The following is a 23,298-nucleotide window of genomic DNA, read 5'->3' on the forward strand; positions in this document are numbered from 1 at the left end:
TTAGGGACATTAATACCAGAAGGCAGGGCAACAAGGTCAAACTCAATCGTGTTGAATCGACGGGGACAAACATATGGCGGGGTAAGTAGCCGGGACTGTTTATTAATATTGGTCTCCACGTCCTTGGATGTTTGGTGTTCTTTCTCCTAAACTTTAGCTGGACACTGTGAAAATATCATGTCGTCGAACGGCCACGAAAACCGGCGTGAACTCGTCGCGTATATCACGAATTATATAGTGTCGCCGATGGAGTATCAGACTATTCTCCGCAAAGCCACGAATACCAGTTTGACCATACGTGGAATCCAGAAGTCTGAGGAAAAAGAGAATGTGGTGGGGAACAAAATTACTATGGTTCTTCCGTCACTGGAGGAGGTCATGTTTCAGTCGAAGAACTTCAGTGACTTTTATATTTCGTACGTTGCTCAGGCTTGCTGTCGGAGGATTGTGAACGTGCTGCTGACCATGCCTAGGATGTGGAGAGCGTCAACTCGGTTGTATGCTGGATCATACACCTCACTCTCCTTGATTGAATATGCTTTGTATTTGGCAAAGAAGGGGTAAGTGCTACTTATCACTTTATGTGGCGCCTTCTAATGTTTGCAGGCCACAGCCTCGCCTGATCTCCGGAAAACGCACACGTGCCTCCGTATCTGTAACCATGATTCTTGTAACATATAGACTACTGTACAGATTCACGATGTCACTACACACAGGTATTGCCTCCTCTGAAGCGCGCAAGTTCCGAAGACGCCATCGACGTATTGCCAGGGCGCTACGATCTCCCTACTTTGTGCCGTTCACTTCCGGCATTCTATCTGGATCGTTCGTGTACTTTCATCCCGCCGGAAGGCTCCGATCGTATGCTGCGTTTTATTGTGCTACTCTTGCGGTGGAGTACATGTTCAATTATGTGACTACGAAGAAGCAGTTTGCATTCCTGCGGCAGCAAGCTGGTGTTTGGATTTTGTTCCCTTTCTCGATGGCTCAGCTGTTACACACATTCACATATGATCTTGACTGTTGTAATAATGTACGCCATTTTCACATACTATTCAATGGATCAAAAGCTAACTTTTATGAAGACCTTTAAACGATTTATGATGAAGTTTGCGCCGAATTATATCCCGCTAAGACCTGCGAATTATCCGACGGAATTGTCTTGGCCTGCTCCACTCGAAATCATAGATAGCATGAAGAATATTACACTTGAACGATATCCGTGCGTACGCTTGTGTTAAAGTTTCTCACTAGGCTCAGTGTTAACGTGACGGCAGACCGTTTAATTCGCCAATTTTGTATCCAGACTCTTATACGCTTCCTTCTAACTTCCGTTTGATTGATCCGATTGTTTCGCAAGCACATCCTGGAATTGAGCATCTTTCCTGCGCCTTGATGCACCCGTACGACGAATCCTGTCTCCGGAGCTTTGCCAAGTCGTCTGTCGCGCAGTTTGGTCAATTCACGAAATATGTTGGTGGCATATATGCGCTTACTTCCCTCGTCTCCTACAAGAAGTTCAAACTTAAGTATGTTTATAGACAATTACAGAGTCATGCATATCGCCAAGCCATCCTCACTAACGAACTAAACAAACAGCGCAAAGGAAGAATTGACTACCGTGCTCAAGAGTTTCCTCCGCACAAACCTGTTCCTAACAATGACGACCGCGACAGCGTGGGCGGGACTCTGTGCATCGCAGTACATTATGCCAAACAAGTTGATGCCGCAGTATCGCGTTAAGGTGATTGGTTTCCTGGCTGGTCTATGGGCGTTTATTGATCAGAACAATGGAAAAGCGAAGTAAGTCCAACAAAATTAGAGCCAAGAATTAATGTACAGGCGCTGATGCTACGGATAGGTATATCCCTGTTGCCCGTATGGCATTTGAATCGTACTGGAAGACGTTGGTAAAGCACAAGAAAATCCGCACGATCCCGTGAGTCGCGATCGATTTGTCGACGTTATCGCGAATTGCACTAACAATTGTGCTTATCTAGCCACGGCGATGCCATTGTCTTTGCCGTCAGTCTTGCGCTGATCATGACAGTCTACGATAAAGCGCCGCAAGCGATCGAAAGCGATGGGATCAAGAAAATTATCGCTGCCCTCAGTGGCAATGAACCAGTTGAGGTCCCGGTCTCAGTGCCGCAGACGCCGCTCGTGGAGAGGAAGTTTGAGAAGTAGCGTGCGAGACCTTGAGTCTTATTATTTGCGATAAGTGACCTCTTGTGCAGCGTCCCAGTCCAATTTTCGATTTCTATTGATATGTTCAAGTAAGTTATCAATTACGTAGCACAAATAATCAAGATCAGTAACAAGATAACCCCAAATTCTATAGTGGATGCAGATGCGTAAACTTGAACACAATTTACCAAAATGCATGACAAGAAATATTACAATGAATGCACTCGCTAGAAGCCATACTACACATCAATCAACGGCAACTATTCCACCACCAAAAGGCACCCACCACAACTACCAAAAGGGAAACGAATACGCCTATCCAAATACCCAACGAAATAATTAGTCAAAAAGATTCCTTATAAATAAAACAAGACCACTAATCAAACTTCCAATCATAGCAATCCTGGCAGTTGGTCGGCGCGACGCATTCGGGTGTCGTGTTGTACGATAGCATCATGTCAATAATCGGCCGTATTCTATGGTTTGAGATCGAGATATGCCATCTCTTGTCGTTCACAGTATCATAAATGCACTCCAAGCCCGCATGGCACTGCGTCTCCATCGCGTACCCGCCTAGCCAGCAGACAGAAGTTGGACCGTTGCAGACGCCCATAAAGATCGGATCTGCGGTGTTGCCGACGTGCCAGATTGTCGATTCGTCAAGTGGAATTGGTGGGAATGGGAGATGTAGTCGCTGTGCCGCAAGTTGCTCGCCGGGAGACTCGAACGCAATGGTAGGAAGACCGTATGTCCGACCCAACAGTGCGCTCATCGCACCTCCCAACGAGTGGCCGGTGACCCATATATTGGCACTGGGGTAGAGGGACGAGGTATTTCGATAAATGTCGAGCGTCGCTCTGTAGTACTTATCCTCCGCGTAAAGAGCGCCCTCTAGACAGGATTGGCTGCACGTATACGCCTTCTCATAACAGTCGCAGACGGTGCTCCAGAGATAGCTGATACGCGCACAGCAGCAAGAAAATAACAAGTTATCCTATATTCACTCGTTAGCATTGGTCAGCGTTGGGACGAGTCATGGGCATTCGTACGTTAACCTTATCGCTGGTCACGGTGTCGCCGTCGCTGTGGAATAGAGCTGCGCTTGTACCCTTGATAGCAATGATGACAGTCGTATTGGTTTCGTCGGCAAACACATGGCCCCGCAAACCGTTCGAATCCCAGCCAAACCCACCAGTCTATCGCCATGGTCAGTGTTACGCGCACTTCAATTGATATAGACAAGAAAGACGAACATCATTGTAAGGCAATCCGACATCAATCCAGTCCCCGGCTGTGGGACCCTCAACATAAGCATCTGCGGTTACCTTTGCAAGTTCCACCATCGTATCTCTGTCGGTAATATCCGGAACCATAATGTCCTGATGAGTCCAATCGAAGTCAATCGCAACCGCACCTTTCGTCCTTGCGTAATGAAGATACGACTCGATGAAGTCCGGATCTCTCTGCGACATTCGTGTAACCGTCTTTAGCCGCGATGAGACTTGAAATGACCGTCGTCCTGACGCCATGCGGTAGGACGGACCGACATCTTTCCGCAAGTGCAGCTTTGGATGATCTTCAGTGCCGTGGTGGAAGATATGCCGCAGAGTGAATCCAGGAGCATACGTTTGCTCGTCGGGGCTTATCGGCGACGGCATCAAGGGCTTGCCGATGAACGGCAGCTGTATACCACTAACGACACCCGCCAACAATAGAACGAGACCGAGTAACATCGTTAAGTGTGTCGGCATGATGGATGACCTTGCCATTGCTGCCTGCATGCAAACAGTCGGCAGCGGCTTGACCGTGGCAACAGCTTGTTTCGCCAGCGACAGTTAACGTTTGTCGATTGAGTAAGACGGACGCTGCCGTCAATCATATGACGGGTTGCTCCACGTAATCCGGCATATTCGTGGCAATAGTGCCTCTATTAAGGTGCTAAACTCAAAACCGCAAGCGCGATTAAACCTTAACAGCAGAGCTTCCTAATGCGTTTCCCGATAAGCAGCAACATCAAGAACCCTAACCCATTATCCAAGGGCTTCAGGCCACGCCACTTCTTCGGTTTCTCTATTACCAGTCTGGTAGATTCTGCGGATTACTTAGCCAAAAATGATTTCGAAAATTGTGCGGCATGTTGTGTATTTCTTCAAGGCGGAATCGCTTTTCTTCGCCTTGGCCAGCAGGAGGTCGACGTTACACCATGGCGGTTCGTACTCTGGATCGACAGATATAGTACGAGACCACATGGCAACATTTTGTTCTGCGATGCCGAGGTGTAAGAATATTGCATTGCCGCCGCGACCAGCGATTCCTGAAGATGAGATTGAAGAAGTGTTTATAAAGGGCGGGTATGCATATGCTGTTCTGATCTGAGATCTGAACTCTCGTTCCGGTCGGCTACTAACACAAGCATAGGGGGAAAGGGGGCCAAAAGGCATGAACACGTTGGGAGAACATATATATATGGTAGTGAGTGTCGCAACTAATCAGCGACGTAGATTAACAAAACCAACAGCAAAGTGCAGCTTCGTCATATACCGACAGGATTGGTGGTGTCGTCGCAAGCCACCAGATCACGTGAACAGAATCGGAAATTGGCAAGGAGGGAATTGGCGGAAGAATTGGAGTATTTGCGAGATCCCGAGAATAGCCGGCGCGGGCAGAAGATAAAGCAACTGCGGCAGAAAAAAACACGGCAACGGAAAAAGGCAGTTCGACGCGAGAGAAAGCGACAGGACAGCTTGAATGGAGAATTGAATGAGCCATTCGACGAGCTTTACAGCGAGGTTCTACAGGAAGATACCCTTGTAAAACATGAGCACATCGCAGCCGGTGCTCGTTCTGCGGGATCTCATTCAGCGGTCGCAGGCAGTGCTGGACTTGAGGATTTCGAGAAGCTAGTCGAGCTCGAAGAAAACTACGATCAGAAGCCACGGAAGAGTAATAAATAGTTGAGAATACTAAATGTTACTACTTTTGCGAATTCCAGTTGTATGTATAATGTTGGAGATATGGGTTGGTAACAAAACAGGCCAATGCTTCAGGTATTACGATTTGCCTGGAAGAGCTAACCGAGGGTATTGGGTTCGGGTAATGCCGGCAGGGCATTTCTTGTTGGAATGAGGTTCCGGAGGTCTGGTTTAGAGTTTGAAGGTTGAGTAGTCAATTAGTCAATTGTGAGCCCCACGCTAGTCTAGAATCGGCAGTCGTCTAGATTAATCAATTCAGCGTCGGAAAACCGCGGCTGCGGCGCTGGCAGCGACCGCATCAGAGAGGGCGAGATCGGCAGCGCGTGACTCACCTGAACGAGTGAGTGCACTAAATAAACAGTTTGTTTGTGGATTAAGGATGATGCATCATACTGCCTTGTTAAGACCAGCTAGTCGCCACTGAGGACAATCAAAGCCGGCGAGGTTCTTGGCTGTTTTGAGCCGTGACAAAATGGTTGAACGGCGTAAGACTACCGACAATTAAGAGACGCGCTAGGCCAATTGCGGCTTACGCTCCCGCACCCCTGAACTAGCGCGATGAAGTGACGTAGCCGCAAGTTCCGGAGTAGCCAGGATTTTGCTGCAAAATGACTGCTGTCGCCAGTAATATCTCAGGGTTACAAGCTACTTGATTTCGGTGGTCAACCGGCATTACTCCCTACAAGGAAAAGTAACAGGCACGCTTACACTTACGACAGACAGTAGTACACTTAACAACATGCTGCCGGTCGCTTCTGAGTCCACGCGACTTAGGCCACTGATCAATAAGCAATCACCTCTGCTCGTCGTCACCTGCAACGAGCACGTCGCCATTGCCACATACTCCGTGTAGATGAGTATGGACTGACCCTGCGGGATCATCGGGCGGCCTCGACATGCCACAGCAGTGCTAATATGGCTTGCAGTATGGCCGATGGTGGTACCGAGAGTCGCCATAAGCTTCACCTTTTTTACCTTTACCCATAAGCTTCACCCTTGCTCACGCGCCATGCGGCTGCGTTGGTGTGTATATATGTCTGTGTATATTATGTGCATTATCAAACTGGCCCTCGCCCTCCCGCGCCTTCCGAGCCTCTGACCGCCAACCTTTGTTTCAATATAAGCTCGTCTGACGGCCTTCGTGTGTTGTCTGCTCACTGCCGCTGCCCATATCCGCGTGCTGTCAGATCCGGTTGTCGCCTTCCCCTCCTCCTGCTGTCCACCCGTCGTCGACCAGCGAGGTCAGTCGTACAATGAGGTCGTCGTCCAACTCCTCCCTCGGGGCATTCATCAAGAAATGGAAGTACCGGTATGACGTAACACTGCCGTTATACGTTATGACGCCAATTGAGCAGTTCGTACTCAGTACACATGTCCCCCCCAAATCGCGACGAGATCCGATACTAATAATTTCTTAGACTCATTTTTGTTCACCTGCTTGGTGCTCCTCGCGACCGCTGTTTATACATACACTCCCGTCCAGATACAAGTCGTCGTCCGGCGTGCTTACTACTACTACAGCGGTGAGGACACATTTGTCTGCCTAGATGATGACGAGGTCTCCTCCTCGTCTTCGGCTGGCGTTCTGTCGGCCGGTTACATATAAGTGCGTCCTCTCGACAACTCCTTGGATGTTGCTTACCGACCGCGTCATGCAACTTGCTATCCGGCGTTCGTCATGAAAAAGTTGCTTTGCAAAGTCACTGGGATGCTGTTTATGGCTCACATTACTCGGCGTTGTGATCTATTTTGTTTGGGTGAATCGAAGTCGATGATCTTGGCTAATTTTAATTATTAATGATTTGCTTGGCAGTTGTTCCGTACGCTATACTCAATCAGTAATTGCTTATTTCGCATTGTTGTCGACGTAGTCAGATTTGCAACCATGGCAATCCTGATTGAACCAAACACTTTGCATTAAGTAATAAAACACTTTTTGAACCGAACGCGAGAATACAAAGCTTAACTCTTACAAACCCACAGAAAGTATTTACTTTTCCTCTTTCTTCTTCTTCTTTTTCTTCTTGTCGCCGCTATCGTCATCCGCTTTCCTCTTCTTCTTTTTCTTCTTCTCTGGCGACTCCTCCCCATCGGCTTTCTGGGCTTCATCTTCGCCTTCACCCACCGTCTCTACCTTGACCTCCGTCACTAGCTCAGTCTTGATTTCCTCCACCTTGACGTCTTCCACGGCAGCAGTCTCTGCCTTGATTGTCTGTCCGTTAACCGACAAGTCAACGTAGCCGTTCTTCCACCCGGCAGGCGTAGCCTCTGTCATCCGACCGTACTTGTCCAGTTTGCCTTCCGTCTTGAGCTTCTTCTTCTCGAGAGCGACAGGCCCAAGACCCCACCGTCGCGGGTACGTATCACGCTCCATAATGCAGCGCTTGACCTTCGCAACGACGCCATGATCGCACGTCGACAGCTCGACGGTAGACATCTGCGCGATACCGAGCGCGATAGCTTCACCCTTGGTAGTCATCAGCACGACTTCCTCGTTGACCTCGATACCTGCCTCGTATCGGAGCAGACCGGGAATCATGAGCTTGGCGCCGTAACACACCGCATTGACCGCGCTATCCTTAACTACGATACGCTTGTAAGTCACAAGAAGCGATTCGAGCGGTCGGATGACTCTGCGAAGGTATGATTCGTCCCGAGTGTTGTCGTAGACCCACTGTGCGTCCAAAACGTCGTGGAGTGTGACCAAACTGTCCTCCTCGCCCATGGCACCAGACCGGACTCGTCGCAGCTCCTGCATATGTCCACCGACACCGAGCAGCAATCCCAGATGCACGCAGAGCGTCCGGATGTACGTTCCCGCCTCGCAACTGACCCAGAATACACTCAACTTGCGATCATTGTCAAACTCAATCAACTTTGATTCGTGGATAGTTCTGATACGGAGTTGTCTCTTGACGGCAGAAATCAGTGGAGGACGCTGGAATAACGCACCTGTGAGCGTCTCGAGCTGGCGGACAAGCACTTTCTCGTCCGCGATGCTTTCGTGTAGACGCAGGACGCAGACGTATTCCTTACCCGCGCCTTGCTGCGACTTGACTAAGCGGGTTGCGCGGTCGATGCAAACGATAAGACAGCCAGTGACTTTCGGGTCCAGTGTGCCACTGTGACCGGTCTTCTCGGACCTGTAGTTTGGTTAAACGGGATTCTCGCACGCATGAGGATAAAGTCAAGATGTACCTTAGAATTCTCTTAACCCACGCGACGACCTCGTGACTGCTAGGATTGCTAGGCTAAACAGTCCGTTAGCCTCTTACTTCGATCACATCAGAAGGTCTGTTAGCAAATCGTACCTTATCCAAGTTAATAACTCCACTGCTAATATAACTCTTGATATCTCGCTTCAACGGCGTGCTCCCACTGCGTGCAAACCATTAGCTTCATGTCCCCCTCATAATCGGCATCATCTCAATATAAAACCGTGCATACTTTGGAATAGGTGTATAGTGGCCTACGATAAGTTAGCATAAATCACTACTTTGAATCCGTTGAATCCGTCAAAGTCGCCAGTTCATGCATACCCGTCCGGACAATCAACTTGTCGTAGTTCTTCAGCAATAATGGCCATGTCGAGGTATCGACATTCGACCCAACATTCTCCGGCTTAATAACAAAATCACCGGAATCACCCGCTGTAGCCGCCATTTTTCGTTCTCGGATCGAACGATTAAAATTAACGGAATAGCCGTAAGTGCAGATTGCGGTGAAGATAGAAATGCGTTGCTTTTCAAAAAATTTGATAGAAAGTTTTTCGCCGCGAGCCAGGGCAAGGAACCCTAATCCAAGCCGTTAGGACACTCGGTACGAGACCCTTTACGGAAAGCAAATGGACTAAAAAGTTAAGGAGCAGGCCACAGTCAAGCCCTGTCAGCCGAACGTGCGAAAAAGTTGTCTACAACAGGCGCCATCGCAACTTTAGAGTAGCAAGAAGCCGTTTGTTTGCGGATCGTCGGGGAGATTTCGTTACGAAAAAGCGACAGAAATAGCACAACAAGTAGTCGTACGATATGGACGTCGTCTGACTTGAAACGCATTTTTGTAAGTATTTTTTTCTCGACGTGGTGCTTGATTTGAGGGTAGCTGGTGTGGGGAAAAAGTTGCCGGGACCCTGTGCTAATTAAGTTTTCCAGAGCTAAGAAATCGTCTCGTTTATCCACTCCACTCTTGACAAGAAAGAATATCCGTCGGTCCCGGTGTAGACATTCAACTGATCTGCATCGGAAATTTTTTTGGTTTGCACATAGTTTCCGGATCAGTTAGTGCGTGACGGGTACTGACGGTCGGGACAAAGGATCTCACATATTCTAATACCTTTGGGCCGCCGATTTGGGTGTACAAGGGGGTCCTTGTGGCCCTTTCATTATTGCTAGACTAATCAATGATCAGTCAATGCCGGAATCAGTTTGTTCAGTGTTTTCGTCGGCGTGACGGAGTTGTGGCGGCAGGATTGACGTCCCGCGGGACACATTCGCGAACAGATATGCTGAGCGTCTGGCGGCCTGCGGCGACGGCGAGGATGCCGGCACGATACGAGCCTGCGCCGCTGTGGACGCGGGTTGCGTTTAAGGAAGTGTTCGCAAGGGGCCGGATACAGCAGTTGCCGTCACGGTCGTTCTCGATGTTCGGGAGAGTCGCAAACAAAGTTGATGACCATTCACCGCCTGATCGCACCGTTCAAGATCATAATCAGCCTGCGGCCAACAATAAGGGGACATATTCTAACCAACGTGCTGAATCTGGGCACAAACCCAGCCAGCCACCAAAGACCGAATCTGGCGATGACAACTGGAGCAGCACTGTCTCGCGTCGCCTGCACCGGCCGACAAAAGAAGAACTTTTGAAGGCGGCCACGGGCGTGTTTGATCGGCTTCGGATCCGGTTCAAGTGGACGCTGATTCGACAAGTGAGACCGTTTAATATGGATGACATGTCTGCATTTTTTTCCTGGTTGATTGTCGGGAATGTGATATGGGTGATTCTGGGAACGACGACGTTCTTCTCGTTGGTGATTCTGACTGCGAATACGGTGTTTGCTCAGGGTGAGTTATTGCCATCAGGTGGCGATGAGGTTGAGCTAACCGAGCTGTAGAAACGCTGGCGAGGATGATTGGAAATTACTTGACCAAAGAAACTGGCGTCACGGTCGTGTTCGAGAGCGCTATCGTGCCGCACTGGAATGACGGCGTGATAGCGTTCCGAAACGTGTTCGTGTCCCGGCGGCCAGGCAGGAACAACAACAGAGTGACAAAAGGCTCGCCAGCGACTGCCGCGGCGGCGGCCGCTGCTGCGGCAGCATCGTCTGCGAATGGGGACACCCCTGCGAGCGATGAAGTTGTTGATGACGGGAATTACACGCAGTTTGATTTGACGGTCGACTCTATCGACGTGACGCTGTCGTTCCGGAAATGGATGAATGGCAAGGGCATCCTGAAGGATGTTGAAGTCAAGGGCATCCGCGGGCTTGTGGACCGGACGCATGTGCGGTGGGTCCGGAACGTGGACCCGCGGTCATACAAACGAGCGCATCGGCCAGGCGACTTTGAGATTGACCATTTTGTTCTTGAAGACTCTCTCGTGACGGTGTTGCAGCCGGGTGAGTTCCGGCCGTTCCAGATCAGCATATTTTCATGCGACCTGCCGCAGTTGCGCAAGCAGTGGCTATTCTACGATTTCTTATGTGCCAACCACATGTCCGGTTCGTACGACGACTCGCTGTTTACGATCCACCCGCGGCAGTTGCCGAGTAACGCGAACACGTTCGGCGAGGATGACGGGCGCCGTGTGACGACGACGACGACGACGGCGGCGGCGGCGCCGCGGAATCCGTGGAAGAAGACGTCGCGGATACGGATAGACGGGGTGAATATAGACCATCTGAATCGCGGCATAGGCGAGGGCCCGTTTAGTTGGATCACAAGTGGAGACGTGGATATTATTGCGGACATTATGATTCCGTCTGATGACGGCGACGCCAAGTTCTCGCGGGTCATGCACGAGATTGTCGAACGGTGGGAGCACACGATGCGGTCGCGGCAGCGGAAGAGGGACACGGCGGCAGTGGACGAGGACGGTGACGAGAGCCCGCAGGACAAGTGGTTGCTGAAGAATCTGTTCCATCGGATCCGGAACCGCAACAAGGTCGACCTTGAGGACGTGGCGGAGGCGGCGGCCCGGAGCGGCAGCGGCCCCGGCACGATGTCGAGGAAGGATCCGGAAAAGTACATTGTGTTTGATCTGCGGATTCAACTGAACAATGTGCGGGCGGCCGTGCCACTGCTCGCGCCGGAGCTGTCGTACATCAACAACGCGCTCGTGCGGCCGATCGTGGCGTACATTAACAACCGCAACACGTACATCCCGATCAATTGCCGGGTTGTCAAGAAGCTGGGCGAGTTTGACGGCAGCTGGACCGTGTTTGACAGCGGCCTGATGGACGACCTGTCGGCCGAAGTGTACGAGGCGATTGCGGCGAACGTGAAGGACGAGGAGGAGCGGTCTCGGCGGATGAGGAAGGTCGGGCTGTGGTCGCTGCAGCTTGCGTTCCAGATTATTTTGATGAGCATTGGCACGTTGACGATTTGAACTGACCGCCGTCCTGTCGTGGCATTTTTCTTGTACATAGTTTTTTTCGATCTCTTCTTTTGCGGTTGATTGTAAATACGTTGATTTGGCGTACGGCTTGTAATTTACTAATGTATGTATTGATATGAATATATTACAAGGTATGGTACATGAGCTCAGACAAAATCGTTAGCGTCTTGCGCGGCTGTGCCGGTCGCGGTCGCGGTCTCTGTCGCGGTCTCTGTCGCGGTCTCTGTCGCGGTCTCTGTCGTCTCGATAGCGGCCTCGATCGTCCCTGCGCAGCAACCGGTCGCGGTCTGTTCTGTGCCCAACTGTATCTGAGCCAAGGCTGGTTTCGATCTGGCGACCGGGATGATCCCGACGAATTCGATCAGACTCGCGATGGGTCCGGCGTTCGGATACGCGACCAGGTTGATCCCACCTCGTCTTTCTCTGGGCACGGTCAGGCACAACAATGGCGGGCAGGGTTTGATTCGTCGCCAACTTGCCGGCGCTTACAAACCGGTCGTTATCGTCAGCAGTATTGTCCGGCACATAGATATTCGACAAGACGTCGTCCAGTCTCCACACGTCGGCAAGATTCGATCCGTACGCGTGCAGACCGCGACCGGCATCTGCAAACACGTCCGCGACAAGCCGGTCGAGCCGTCGGCCGGGGTTGAAAAATTGCCGGTCGTGGGCCAAGCGGTAATTGAGATGGACCTGGTCCGGGGAGTCGAACCCGGCCTTGCCGCGCTTTGCGTCGAGTAAATTTGTCAGGGTTGTTGCTGCCGTTGCAGGGGCAGCAGGAGGAGGCGGCCCGACAGCGAGCAATGATGGATCGGGCGCGCCGATGGCGTGCGGTGCCGGCATGTGTTCTGGCACGGACAGTTCACGGAGGAGCCGTCTGTCGAGCGAGAATGGTGATTCTGGGCGTTGCAAGCCGCCGCCGACGACGGCGGCGGCGGCGGGTGGTCGCGCTGGACCTAGTTCTGGTTCCGAATCGGCCATGGTCGACAAATCAGGATGCGAATAGGTGATGGATCGGGCGTGGGTGTGGTTTGACGTGAATATACTACAGGAGCCCCTGAAATCACGATCGGACGAAGGAGCGCCGCAGTCGCGTCACATTTGCGCGTTTATTGCACAACTGCACCGCGCAAGGTTGAATAACACGGCGCGCAAATATCCATTCCGGCGTTCGTCGACTTTTGATGACCACGAAATAATTTTTAGTTATTCGACAAGGCGGTTTCGTTCAGCCTGCTATCCAACGGAGGAAGTTTGTCCAGCGCGAGTCATAACTAATTACAAGGCTGGCCGATTGTCGGGATTGAATAGGATCCAGATACGAAAGGTATACGACAGCCGGCGGTTCGCGGCCAATGGTGTTTGGTTTGCAAACGTGGGGAATTGCTCACACGCGCTATCGCTAGGAACGGCAATGCACCGGGCCAAACGACGGCGGCGGAATAAGCAGTCGGGTGAAGAGGATGAGGACGAGGACAGGAATGACGAGGCCGAGGACGACATGAGCGAAGTGGTGCAAGACTATCCGGGGTCATCATCGTACAACGACCAGGACGACAAAAAGCTGCACCGCCACCTGCGCCGCAGCGGAAGGATTCGCGCCACGCGCACGGCCACAGCGGCCGAGGCGATCCCAGATCGGATTATTCGAGATGAGGTTGGCGAGAGCAGCAGCAGCAGCAGCAGCAGCAGCAGTGGTCGTGGTGTAGGCGACGACGGCAGCAGACGCAGGAGACTGACGGTCTACGACAGTGTGGCGGCCGGCCGTCCCACTATTCCCACGCGAACAGCCCAGGCGCTGGCAATGGCCGGCGCAGATCCGTTCATGGGCCGGCGTGTGTATCGCAGTACGCGGGCAATGCCAGCACCGGATGAAGTGCTCGGCGCACGGCTAGCAACAGGACCGGACGATGATGTTATTATTCGTAGTGACGACGATGGTGGTGATGAACATGAACACGACGCGTCGCTGGGCGCGCACTACGCGGCTGTTGCCGGTCTGCATGTGCCGCCGAATGTGAGTAATTATTTAATTAGTTAGTTAGCTGGTCGATTGCGCCTGCTGGGGTTTGGCCTAACTAATCATTTTGCGCTCCACCAGGAACTTGTTGCTGCCCTGCACACGCACTGGTCGCACCGAGCAGACCGCGTGCGAAATGGACGCGCCATTCACCGCGCACTCGATGGATCTGCGCTGGTCGCTCTGGGTGAGTGCTGTTGTTCTTTTTTCTTTTTCGTGTATTTTGTTCGGCACTATGTGTCTGTGTATTGTGTGTGCTGGCTGGCTGGCAGTGAGTTGAGTCGGCTGACAGCAAATCTCAGGGCTGCTCCTCGAAGCGGCTGTTGATGCATATGTGGCGGTGCAGCCCCCCCAAGGAGGAGGACGAGGCTGATGATGATGAGTGAGACCGCCAACCCGCTGCACCGCCACTTGTCCGCCACTCGTCATCGGCGGACGGTCACATGGGGAAGTACTGTGGCGCACAGCACATGACCCGCACAGCGCAAAAGCCGAACGCGCGATTGGCCCGCCAAGAGCACATGCCAGACACAACCGACCCACGGTCCTCCCACTTGCCGCCCCAGGCAAAACGCCTTCTCTGCATTATTATTACACTCGCCAGCTCTCACCTCTCTTCCCCCCCTCCCCCAAACCTCGCATCCCCTTCGGCTTACTTCCACCATCTCGTCCATCATCTTCATCCCCGATTCAACACTCGGCACGATGCCGGCGAAACTGAAGGACCCGGTCCTCTCGCTCGCAGTCGACAACATCACAAAACTCGACACGTCCGATGCGGAAAACCTTTTCTCTATCTGGACCGTCTTCTCCAAATGTGCCGAGAACCTAGAGAACGGCCGTCGCCTAGAGAACCTGTCCTGGCGGCTCTGGAACCGCGACGCGTTCGTCGCCAGCAGCACTGCCAACGGCCACGACGGCACCGGTTCGGCAAAGTCTGCGTCCTGCTCGCCGTGTCCTGATCTCTCGTCGTCGGTCGAGTCCGCGTCGTCTGACCACCACGCCCACCCGCAGCCCAAGTCTGCCCGGCCCCAGATGCAAAAGTCCAACACGACCGAGCGGTTTCAGAGAGTTATAGAGACATTCAACATGGGCCAGGAGGACCACTGGAAGGCTCTCCGATCCGAGCGGCTTGCCCAGCTCCAGAAGCAGAAAGACCTGACCGCAAATAAAGAAAATGCTAGACCGACACCGGTGGTGCCTCAGCGGCAACAGCAACAGCATCAGCAGCAGCAGCCCCTGTTCCTGCCGCCACCGCCGGCGCCGAAACCCGTTGCCGTCGATATTCCCAGTCAGCATCAGCCAATCCCCCGGTCGTCTGCATACGCTTCCGACTCGGACACGGACTCGGACCGCGGCCGGCTGTCTAGAGCAGCGCCGTCGTCCACCAGCATCGTACGCGGATTCTCGCCGTCCGCGATTTCCGTGCACTCTGTCCGGAGCGAGCTGTTTTTGTCACAACCCCGGTCGCAGCCCCAGCCAGTCGCCAAAGCCGACCCGACGAATGGATTCGCCGCTCGCGTGGCCGTTCGCAACGCGGGGGCCAAGAAGAAGATGTTTTTTATCGAATCGTCGCCCAGTGAATCGGACGGGTTCGGTGAGAGCGTCTCGCCGGCTGGAAATGGGTTGGCGCCGAATGGTCAGGCGTTGTCGAACCTGCGCAGCTCGTTCTCTGCCAAGAAGCCGCCACTGGCCGCATCTTCGTCCGCGTTCAGCGCCAACGGTTCTCATCACAAGCGAACGTCGTTCCGAGACGAAGTCGTCACGATTCCGTCATCCGGAGAGGTCGAGGACGACGACGACATTGACGACGACGACGACATTGAAGACGACGACGTTTCCGAAAGCGCAATCGATGACGCTGACTCTGACTGGGATTCGGTCGACGAGAGCGGGCCGCCGAGCTTTGACGAGAGCTCGTTCTTCATTCGAGAAGAGCGGCCCACGATCACGTCGCGCCGGTCGCTCTTGTCCACGTTGCTACACACCGAGCCGGACCGGACGGCGTTGGCAAACGCCGGATCTCGATCTACGCCCGCTATTGCCGCCACGTACCTGCAGCAAAACTCGTTGCGGTCATCAAAGATCCAGCAGCTTTTATTACAGCAACAGCAGCAGACGGCGTCTTCCCGTCGCGCGTCGGCTGTAGCACAGCACGTTCAGCGGTCAGAGCCTGCCGACAGCCAATCATTAAAATCGACAACGTCGACGGAGCCAGTGGTTGTGCCAACGTTCCCGTCGTCAGCGTCGATCGCATCCAAGTCCCAGCCCGCGCTTTCGCCACGCAGTACCCGGCGCAATATGCTAGCGACCGAGCTGTCGGAGTCACTGCGACGGAATTTACTCTGGGAGCGGCAACAAAAGAACGTGACGACGGCAGCGATTCTGAAGCGGCGGCACACATCGCACGACGTTGCCAATCTGACACATTATCCTGAGCCGTCTCGGGCAGTTGTTGGCGGAAGCAGTTACGGCGACCGGCCAGAGTTTGACCACACCGAGTTCGGGTATCATGCCCGGGGTTGGTAGGAAAGATATTTTGAGATTTGACGGATGGGTATGACTTTGGCATTTTTTACATTGATTTTGCATTGGATATTGGAAGGGAAGTTATGGGAAATTGCGTTCGGTTTTGGGCTTTCTTTGTCCGCGGTTGCATGGTTGATTCAGCCTGTGATGGTGGTAGTGGTACATATTACAGTGTTAGACTATGGCGTCCATTGTCGTATTATCGGTTCGTTATTTATTTTTGCATCGGGTTTCCAGCTGGGCGGAGTTTAAAATAAATCTCAAGGTTATTCATGGCGAGTGAGAATTTTAAAAAGTTGATCGATGTACTATTATTGTCTACTTAGCTTATTGTCAATGTGAATTCCGTTGCAAACTTATTCGCAGCAGCGCCTAACCTTCGGTGAACGGTTGTTGGGGATTGCAGCACAGTGCTGGAGAGGATATACTATTCGCCTGGCAGATATCTGACCCGCACGAGGTCGAAGACCGGGTTCGGCAAATCGCGCTAATTTTGCCATCAATGTCGGTAGAGTAATATAGAAGCGCCGGGGCCTGACAGGCCTGACAGCAGTTTCTGGAATAACACTTTGGACGAACTTAAAGACACGCGCGGGGGTAAAAACATAAGCTAAGTCGGACCGAACCCCGGATTAGGCAGGTCCGGTAAAAAGTTGGGGTGCATATGCATCGAGTTTGCGCGCGCGATCATTCCGTGTTGCGGCCGACCGACCAAACCAAGGTGCAAATTAGCGACTTGTTCCTGCACGAATTTGTGGATTTGTGTGTGTGCGCGTGTGTGTGAGGAGCAAACCCTAATCAAGTCCAGGCTGCACTCGCTTTTATGAGACCGGACGGACGGGAACGCGCGCGCGTTTATTTTGTCCCGCCCAATAATCGCTTCGGGGCTGCCAATTATTTTCGTTCCACGCGCGTTCCAGAACCCGGGGGCGGCCGCCCCCCCACCCCGCAAAAAAGAAAAGGACGCTTGGCCGGCTCTGAAGTTGTCAAACGAAATAATCGCGAGCAAAGCCCGATCTCGGAACCGAAAGTAAATAACGACAACAAGACGCCACCACGTCCAAATGCCCCACACACACTCTCTGCGCTGAAAATTCTACTGTGGGGCATACTACCCCAGCCACGGCGAGCCACAGCGAGTGTGAATCCCGAACGAGATGTTGCACAACTGCCACTTCCGCGCAGCCACAGCTACAGCCACACGCTCTCCGCGTCACGACATGCCGTGATGCGGACGACGCATGAGCCTCGCGCGACGCGACGCGGTATGACGCAAGCGATGAGGATCACGAGTCGCGCGACCGCCAGTCAAATACAGATCGCGCTGACCTCGATTCTTCAGCAACGACCTTTTGATCACGGACTAAGAAATAATCACTTAATCGGCCTACTGCTGCGACGACAGCCCAAAATGACTGAAGCACGACGAAAGTCGGCCGCCGCGATCTCGGACGCGATCGCGGCGTCGTGCCCGGCCGCGACGACGACGGCGGCCCGGCGCAAGTCGATATCCTCCATCGGCACGGCGGTCGAGGAGGCCCTGTTCGACATGAACAACGGCCACATGAACCGGCCCGTCCTGCGCGACAAGCTGCTCAACCTCAAACACAACCCGGGCCTGGCCCGCAGACTGGCCGACGGCGACCTCACGGCGGCCGAGTTCGCGGCCATGACGACAGACGACATGGCGTCGGCCGAGCGCCGGGCCGAAATCAACGAGCTCAAGCGCGAGAACCTGATGCACCACGTCACGGCAGACGGCCGGCTGCCCGTCGCCCAGGGCGGCACCCGCAGGGAGAGCTTTCCCGGTGATATCAGTGCGTTGGAGGCCATGCTGGCCAGGGACGGCGAACGGGTGCGTGATGACGACGACGGAATCGAATATGAGGACCATTGATGTATGGAATGTCTGATGTAATCAATAATTATATGTCTATAGTACATGTACCCAATCCGTTCTAAGTCTGCATAAAGCCAAAGATATTGTGGAAATCCACATATCGCCGGCCACAGTCGCTCAAGTACTTGGCCACGACCCCGGCCACGATGTCAAACGACGCCCGGTTGTGCTCCGCCAGCGCGTCGACCTCGACATCGCCCCTGCCCTTGGCCTTGTCGACACTAAACACCGACCCAAAGTAAAGCAGCTGGTTGTACAGCGTCTTGTCCGAATACTCGTACCCCATGATGCCCCGGCACGAGTTCGCCAGCCCGTCCTTGCCGATGCACCGCTTGCCGTACACGCTGATCTGCCTGGTCCGGTTGCCGCACGCGCTGTCGTCGCACACGACCCAGCCGTTGTAGTACTGGCTTATGTGCCGCCGGATCTGCCGCTCGACCTGGGCCACGATCGAAAACACCGCCAGATGGGTCTCGCACTTGAGGCACCGGACGCCGGCCGGCGTGCACATCTGCCGCGACGCCAACAGGCCCTCGAACTCGAACTCGTTCCCACACGACGGGCACCGCAGGACAAGCCGCCGGGCGTCCTGGAACCGGTCGGCGTCGCTGATGGTGCTCTCGAGCGGCACAAGGTCAAACACTGGCCCCGACTCGCCGCCGCCGCCGCCGCCGCCGCCGCCGCCACTGTGCAGCACGTACTTGCGCGTGTCGAGACCAAGGCAGTCGGCCAACCGCATCACGTCCGTGCCGTCGATCGCGCCGCACAGCCGCTCAATCGGCGGCAGAACCTGCTTCGCCAGGTAGTACTCGTGGTCGGGCCTGAGGTCCGAGCCCAGCTTCGTGACGTCCTGCGGCGGATACGCGCGGTCGGCCGGGTTGCTGCCCTCGCCAGCGGCTATAATGTACGCGATAACGTCGTTCGCGACGACCTTGTCGCCCCGGGCTTTGCGTTTCAACGCGACCTGGACCTGCGGCATCGTCTTGCCGCCCTGGTACTGCTCCGGGTCCTTGCCGAGCTTCGTGTACACAACAAACTTCTGGAACCCGATCGCGTCCTTGCGGACCTGGTCGCCGAGCTCGCGCAGGTACTCGTGGATCTTCTCGACCACGGTCTCGGTCTGCTCGCCCGACAGGATCCGGTCCAGCACAAAGCTCGAAGCCTCTTTTGACAGCGCGCAGTACTCGCGCCGGCGCATGTCGAGGCCCTTGACCTCGACCACGGTCTCGAGCTTGCCGGTCCCGTCCACGACGCAGCTCAGCGCCGCGTACTTCTTTTTCGCGTGCATCAGCAGCCGCTCGAACACGTTGTCGATGTCGATCTCGAGTAGCCGATACCGTTCGTTGACGGCCTTCTTGAACTCGTTCCCGATCTTGACCGCGTCAGCGTACCCGTCGCAGTTCGTGTTGATCATGACCGAGTCCGTGTCGCCGTACACGACCTTGAGATCCATGGACTCGGCCAGCTCTTTGGTGTTGGTCAGAATCTCCCGGCCCTTGTATGTTGTCAACATTGCCAGCGGCCGGGCATAGAACCGGGACCGGGTGTATCCGAGGCACCCGTACATCGAGTTGGCCGTGAGCTTGAGTGCCTGCTGTTTGATATCCCACTGTCCTGGTCAGCATATGTAACCCGTTAGACATACTACTAGAATGCATACCTGAGCTTTCTGGACAGCAGTGGCCTTGGGATCTTTCATCAGGCTCTTTACCTGTCGGCGGCGACTGACCAGAGTCGCAATCAAGTGAGGAAGAATGCCCATGGGAATATCCGACGATGGCGGGTCTGGCACCGTGTCGTCCGTCTCAGTCTAGTTCGATAATGTTAACAATGTTCCCCATGCACTAAAGTCGCACGTACGCAATTCGACCGGTCCACGGTCGTGAAACAGATGTTGTACTCCTGAATAATGCTCGGATACAAGCTGTTGAAATCCATAACCAGTACATATTTATCATACAAGCCCTTCTCAGGCTCGAACACGAGACCGCCTTTGTACTTGTCTCTCTTCTTGTTAGACCCCACCACGGCCTCGTCGTCGTTGTGGTCTTCGTCGTCGTCCAAGTCCGGCTTCTTGTGATGGGCTGGGTGGTTGGATTGCTGCTTGTCCGGCACAACGTACTTGTTCTTTGTGAACTCGTGCAGCAAAATGTACTCGTTTCGCTCGGACCGAGTTCCGCTCAGTGTTCTCGCCCACGAATTGCCGGCAAGGTTAGTCAGCTGCCTCGTGAGCGGCAGCATCTGCGTCTTGATCGCGAGGCCAGCAATGAAATGCGTGTCGAGCTCACAGTGCATCATGTACTCAAACAAGCCCGTCGCCGTGTCGGTCCAGTTCGACAGCTTCTTCGTGTCCACTTCTTCCGTCTCGTACCTGTTCACGCCAAGCACGAGACTGCACATCTCGGTAAGACTCCACGACTGGCACTTGGCCATCACGGACTTGCCAAGGTCGTTCGCGAGGTCGCACAAAAGCCGGCCGGCAACGACTTGCTTGTCCGCGAAAAACGCCGACGCGCCACCGCGCCCAAACGACCGCGGCCATTCGGACCGCTTCACGCGCCCCATGCGGTGCCAATTGGGCACGTTCCGGGCTTTGATCCGGTGCAGCAGCACGTTGAGGCCGACCGAGTCGAGATTGTGTCCGATGAACACGTCCGGATCATATTTCTGCACCCGAGCAAGGAAATTGCTCAGCAACGCCTGCTCATTTCTCTCCACCGATATCGTGCCCCGACCTTTGCGCTTAACCTCGGCCTCGAAACCTGCCGGGAACACGGCCCCGATCGGCCTCACGATTGTGAACGTGTACGGACGTAGCTTCTCGGGAGACTCGGTTGTGTCATGCTGGATGTTGTCAAACACGCGGGCGCTGATGGCCACGATCTCCTGCTTGTTGTCCTTGTGGTTCATGACTGTCCGGAGTGCGACGCTCATTAGCGTCATCTGGGGCGCGTCGCCGTCTGGGACTGGCGTGATGTTGTTTGGGCCGCTGACCGCAAGCTCGACCTTGCACCAGGATGACTGTGACGGTTAGTGATTGATAACCAAAACGAAATGCATCAGAAAAAAGTTACATTTGCGACGGATTTTGTCTCGACATCCTTGAGCTCTAACCAGCACGGTCCCATAACTCGTCTCATCAACACAAATTGCTCAAAAAGTCCAGTGCCTGTACCAAACACATGCGAAAACGTGTCGCCCTTCAAGTCTGGCGAGTACTGTCTGCTCGTGTATGGATACAAGACCATAAGATACGAGCTCTGATGCGGAATATCAGGCAGATCAAATGCGTATTTACGCTCGCACGGTTTTGACCGCCATTCGACTTTGTCTTTGCTGAATAGTCTCGAGACTTCGGAATAGACGTCCTGCATTGTCACAGGTTCTTCGGTCTCGATTCCGTTGTCTATATAGTGTTAATCAATCATAATCAAACAGCAGTCGTGACACGCAGTGCATAGCACGTACCAATTTTATGAGGTCGCGGTAGAAAGTAAAGCTTTCGCATGATACCGGAGACTTGTACCATGCAACTGACATACGTGTCCGATTTCTTATGCTTCGTCTTTCCGAACAGTAGTAAACGATCGCCCATTTCGCAGTAATCAGTCCAGAACAGCTTGATAGTTCCATCGTCCTCCTCGACTTCAGACAGCGGAAGCTTTCCGACCATTGGTCCGACGTTCTGGGATGGAGATGATGCCAAGGCAACGGGAAGCGCTGCATTCATGGTTGTCCACATGTCTGATCCTTCGACAGGAGGGTCCGTCCGTGGTTCCTCTCCCGCGGGCTTTGTGTTGGGCTTAGGCTTCGGCAACGACGGCTTGGATGCAGATATGTTGATCCTCTCGACAGAAATGCTTGCTGACGCACCCATAGGCCTCTCGATTGAAATCTCGTCCTCGTCGTCTTCTTCTTCTTCTTCTTGCTTTTGCTTCTTCTCAGCTTCGTATGATGCGACTGGATTTGCAAGAATGTCGTCGTCGCTCATGTGGAAATCGTCATCGTCCGAAACCTGCTCGAGCTTGATAAAGCGTTTGGACTTGGGCTTCACATCGCTTGGCGACGACGGTAAATTGGTTGTATGGTCAGTCTCCTCCATTTCGACGTCCACCGTGTTCTCATAATCATCAGGTAAAGACGGTACGACAGCTGCGGCATCCGGTCGCGAACCGAATAAGCTAGCCACATTCGCTGGCCTATTTCGAAGAGGAGGTGATGCGTGTCGTTTCGCAAGCGAGCGAGAAAAGCTCGTGAAATTTCCAAGCCGGGACGACGCGTTCTGGGTCGGCTTGCGCGTGCTGGCCATTTCAACTTCTCCTAATAAGCCGTCCATAAAGTTCTGATCGTCCTCAGCAGTAACCCTCTAAATCCAGACTTAGTCTCTAGTTCTCAAAGATATATTGCGTTGGCGTTGTTGCTCTTGATACGTACAGGTGCAGGCTTCTTCGGTAAGATAGACGATTTCGACATGAACTTCTCCATCGAGTTCTTCTGCGATTTGGAGACCTCGTGCTTCCCATCCTTTGGGTTCTTCTTCTCTGTAGAATGACGATTAGCGCGACACGACATACCAGATTACAAATCGCTCACTCCTTTTGGGGCCATCGTCTTCGACTTCACTATCGTCATTTTCTCCCGTATGGTCCCAATCATAGGTTCCGTTGTCCGCGTACCCCAGTCCGTTATCGTCGACGACAAAGTCTTCATCCATCAGTCTCTTTTGAACAACCTGCTTAAACCCTGCTTCGTCAACTTCATCGTAGATCGCTTCGGACTCTTCTAGTTGGTACGTTGACAGTCGCGACTTGCCCTCCGCCTTCAACTTCTTCGCCTCGCGTAATTGTGCGAGACGATTGCCGGCGCCCATTTCAGCTCACGAGTACAAACGTACCGCTGATGATCTATACGACGATAATAAATAGTGAATGCGGACCTCGAAACGGAATGCAAGTCACCTCAGACAGCTGCGGAGCAGAACGTTGGCCAGGGGGGAAAGAGACGGCGACAAAATAGATGAGCCGCACGGTAGACGCGAACACGACGCGTCAAGGACTTAAGGGCTAGGGCCGAGTTAAAGA

At 53.5% G+C, this 23,298-nt stretch overlaps 10 protein-coding genes across 10 annotated transcripts; 6 read left to right on the forward strand and 4 right to left on the reverse strand.

Moving 5' to 3' along the window:
* Positions 1-177: 177 nt before the first annotated feature.
* Positions 178-2,187, forward strand: POJ06DRAFT_267283 (uncharacterized protein; the record flags this gene model as incomplete). The annotated part of the gene is made up of 8 exons (XM_056189226.1): positions 178-416; positions 474-560; positions 607-1,033; positions 1,086-1,222; positions 1,278-1,529; positions 1,600-1,803; positions 1,862-1,939; positions 2,001-2,187. 8 exons carry the CDS (start codon positions 178-180, stop codon positions 2,185-2,187), a joined length of 1,611 nt encoding a protein of 536 aa, XP_056044567.1.
* Positions 2,188-2,563: 376 nt separating this feature from the next.
* Positions 2,564-3,845, reverse strand: POJ06DRAFT_194822 (Alpha/Beta hydrolase protein; the record flags this gene model as incomplete). The annotated part of the gene is made up of 3 exons (XM_056184969.1): positions 2,564-3,181; positions 3,237-3,383; positions 3,441-3,845. The coding sequence occupies 3 exons, from the start codon at positions 3,843-3,845 to the stop codon at positions 2,564-2,566; spliced, it is 1,170 nt and encodes a 389-aa protein (XP_056044568.1).
* A 299-nt stretch (positions 3,846-4,144) lies between these two features.
* On the forward strand, positions 4,145-5,486 carry POJ06DRAFT_89028 (RF-1 domain-containing protein). The gene is made up of 3 exons (XM_056191711.1): positions 4,145-4,538; positions 4,606-4,624; positions 4,689-5,486. Exons 1-3 carry the CDS (start codon positions 4,300-4,302, stop codon positions 5,139-5,141), a joined length of 711 nt encoding a protein of 236 aa, XP_056044569.1. The 5' UTR covers positions 4,145-4,299; the 3' UTR covers positions 5,142-5,486.
* Positions 5,487-6,264: 778 nt separating this feature from the next.
* Positions 6,265-6,957, forward strand: POJ06DRAFT_89018 (uncharacterized protein). Its single transcript, XM_056191710.1, has 2 exons — positions 6,265-6,524; positions 6,578-6,957. Exons 1-2 carry the CDS (start codon positions 6,413-6,415, stop codon positions 6,763-6,765), a joined length of 300 nt encoding a protein of 99 aa, XP_056044570.1. The 5' UTR covers positions 6,265-6,412; the 3' UTR covers positions 6,766-6,957.
* Positions 6,958-7,149: 192 nt separating this feature from the next.
* On the reverse strand, positions 7,150-8,822 carry POJ06DRAFT_267287 (pseudouridine synthase; the record flags this gene model as incomplete). The annotated part of the gene is made up of 5 exons (XM_056189227.1): positions 7,150-8,302; positions 8,358-8,410; positions 8,471-8,537; positions 8,607-8,628; positions 8,699-8,822. 5 exons carry the CDS (start codon positions 8,820-8,822, stop codon positions 7,150-7,152), a joined length of 1,419 nt encoding a protein of 472 aa, XP_056044571.1.
* A 607-nt stretch (positions 8,823-9,429) lies between these two features.
* POJ06DRAFT_89096 (mitochondrial distribution and morphology proteins-domain-containing protein) lies at positions 9,430-11,843 on the forward strand. Its single transcript, XM_056191712.1, has 2 exons — positions 9,430-10,216; positions 10,267-11,843. Exons 1-2 carry the CDS (start codon positions 9,556-9,558, stop codon positions 11,757-11,759), a joined length of 2,154 nt encoding a protein of 717 aa, XP_056044572.1. The 5' UTR covers positions 9,430-9,555; the 3' UTR covers positions 11,760-11,843.
* On the reverse strand, positions 11,844-12,926 carry POJ06DRAFT_89097 (uncharacterized protein). The gene has a single exon (XM_056191713.1). It carries the CDS (start codon positions 12,747-12,749, stop codon positions 11,928-11,930), a length of 822 nt encoding a protein of 273 aa, XP_056044573.1. The 5' UTR covers positions 12,750-12,926; the 3' UTR covers positions 11,844-11,927.
* A 1,159-nt stretch (positions 12,927-14,085) lies between these two features.
* On the forward strand, positions 14,086-16,729 carry POJ06DRAFT_89158 (uncharacterized protein). The gene has a single exon (XM_056191715.1). It carries the CDS (start codon positions 14,494-14,496, stop codon positions 16,315-16,317), a length of 1,824 nt encoding a protein of 607 aa, XP_056044574.1. The 5' UTR covers positions 14,086-14,493; the 3' UTR covers positions 16,318-16,729.
* Positions 16,730-17,665: 936 nt separating this feature from the next.
* Positions 17,666-18,247, forward strand: POJ06DRAFT_250523 (uncharacterized protein). The gene has a single exon (XM_056187305.1). The coding sequence runs from the start codon at positions 17,729-17,731 to the stop codon at positions 18,212-18,214; it is 486 nt and encodes a 161-aa protein (XP_056044575.1). The 5' UTR covers positions 17,666-17,728; the 3' UTR covers positions 18,215-18,247.
* POJ06DRAFT_89105 (uncharacterized protein) lies at positions 18,245-23,185 on the reverse strand. The gene is made up of 7 exons (XM_056191714.1): positions 22,811-23,185; positions 22,652-22,758; positions 21,686-22,583; positions 21,292-21,623; positions 20,078-21,238; positions 19,878-20,027; positions 18,245-19,826 (listed from the first exon to the last, which is right to left on the reverse strand). The coding sequence occupies exons 1-7, from the start codon at positions 23,085-23,087 to the stop codon at positions 18,276-18,278; spliced, it is 4,476 nt and encodes a 1,491-aa protein (XP_056044576.1). The 5' UTR covers positions 23,088-23,185; the 3' UTR covers positions 18,245-18,275.
* Positions 23,186-23,298: the final 113 nt, after the last annotated feature.

The sequence above is a fragment of the Lipomyces tetrasporus genome (assembly GCF_029532465.1).
Source record: "Lipomyces tetrasporus strain NRRL Y-64009 chromosome Unknown POJ06scaffold_4, whole genome shotgun sequence".
NCBI lineage: Eukaryota > Fungi > Ascomycota > Lipomycetes > Lipomycetales > Lipomycetaceae > Lipomyces > Lipomyces tetrasporus.

Excerpts from the sequence above, each read along its gene's own strand:
- POJ06DRAFT_89096 (XM_056191712.1), top strand. The coding sequence starts at position 9,556 with ATGATCAGTCAATGCCGGAATCAGTTTGTTCAGTGTTTTCGTCGGCGT. Across the intron at positions 10,217-10,266 it reads GAATACGGTGTTTGCTCAGG|AAACGCTGGCGAGGATGATT; the intron begins GTGAGTTATTGC and ends ACCGAGCTGTAG.
- POJ06DRAFT_89105 (XM_056191714.1), bottom strand. The coding sequence starts at position 23,087 with ATGGGCGCCGGCAATCGTCTCGCACAATTACGCGAGGCGAAGAAGTTG. Across the intron at positions 22,759-22,810 it reads AGACGATGGCCCCAAAAGGA|AGAAGAAGAACCCAAAGGAT; the intron begins GTGAGCGATTTG and ends GTCATTCTACAG. Across the intron at positions 20,028-20,077 it reads CCGTGGACCGGTCGAATTGC|ACTGAGACGGACGACACGGT; the intron begins GTACGTGCGACT and ends TTATCGAACTAG.
- POJ06DRAFT_89158 (XM_056191715.1), top strand. The coding sequence starts at position 14,494 with ATGCCGGCGAAACTGAAGGACCCGGTCCTCTCGCTCGCAGTCGACAAC.
- POJ06DRAFT_250523 (XM_056187305.1), top strand. The coding sequence starts at position 17,729 with ATGACTGAAGCACGACGAAAGTCGGCCGCCGCGATCTCGGACGCGATC.
- POJ06DRAFT_89097 (XM_056191713.1), bottom strand. The coding sequence starts at position 12,749 with ATGGCCGATTCGGAACCAGAACTAGGTCCAGCGCGACCACCCGCCGCC.
- POJ06DRAFT_89018 (XM_056191710.1), top strand. The coding sequence starts at position 6,413 with ATGAGGTCGTCGTCCAACTCCTCCCTCGGGGCATTCATCAAGAAATGG. Across the intron at positions 6,525-6,577 it reads AATTGAGCAGTTCGTACTCA|ACTCATTTTTGTTCACCTGC; the intron begins GTACACATGTCC and ends ATAATTTCTTAG.
- POJ06DRAFT_89028 (XM_056191711.1), top strand. The coding sequence starts at position 4,300 with ATGATTTCGAAAATTGTGCGGCATGTTGTGTATTTCTTCAAGGCGGAA.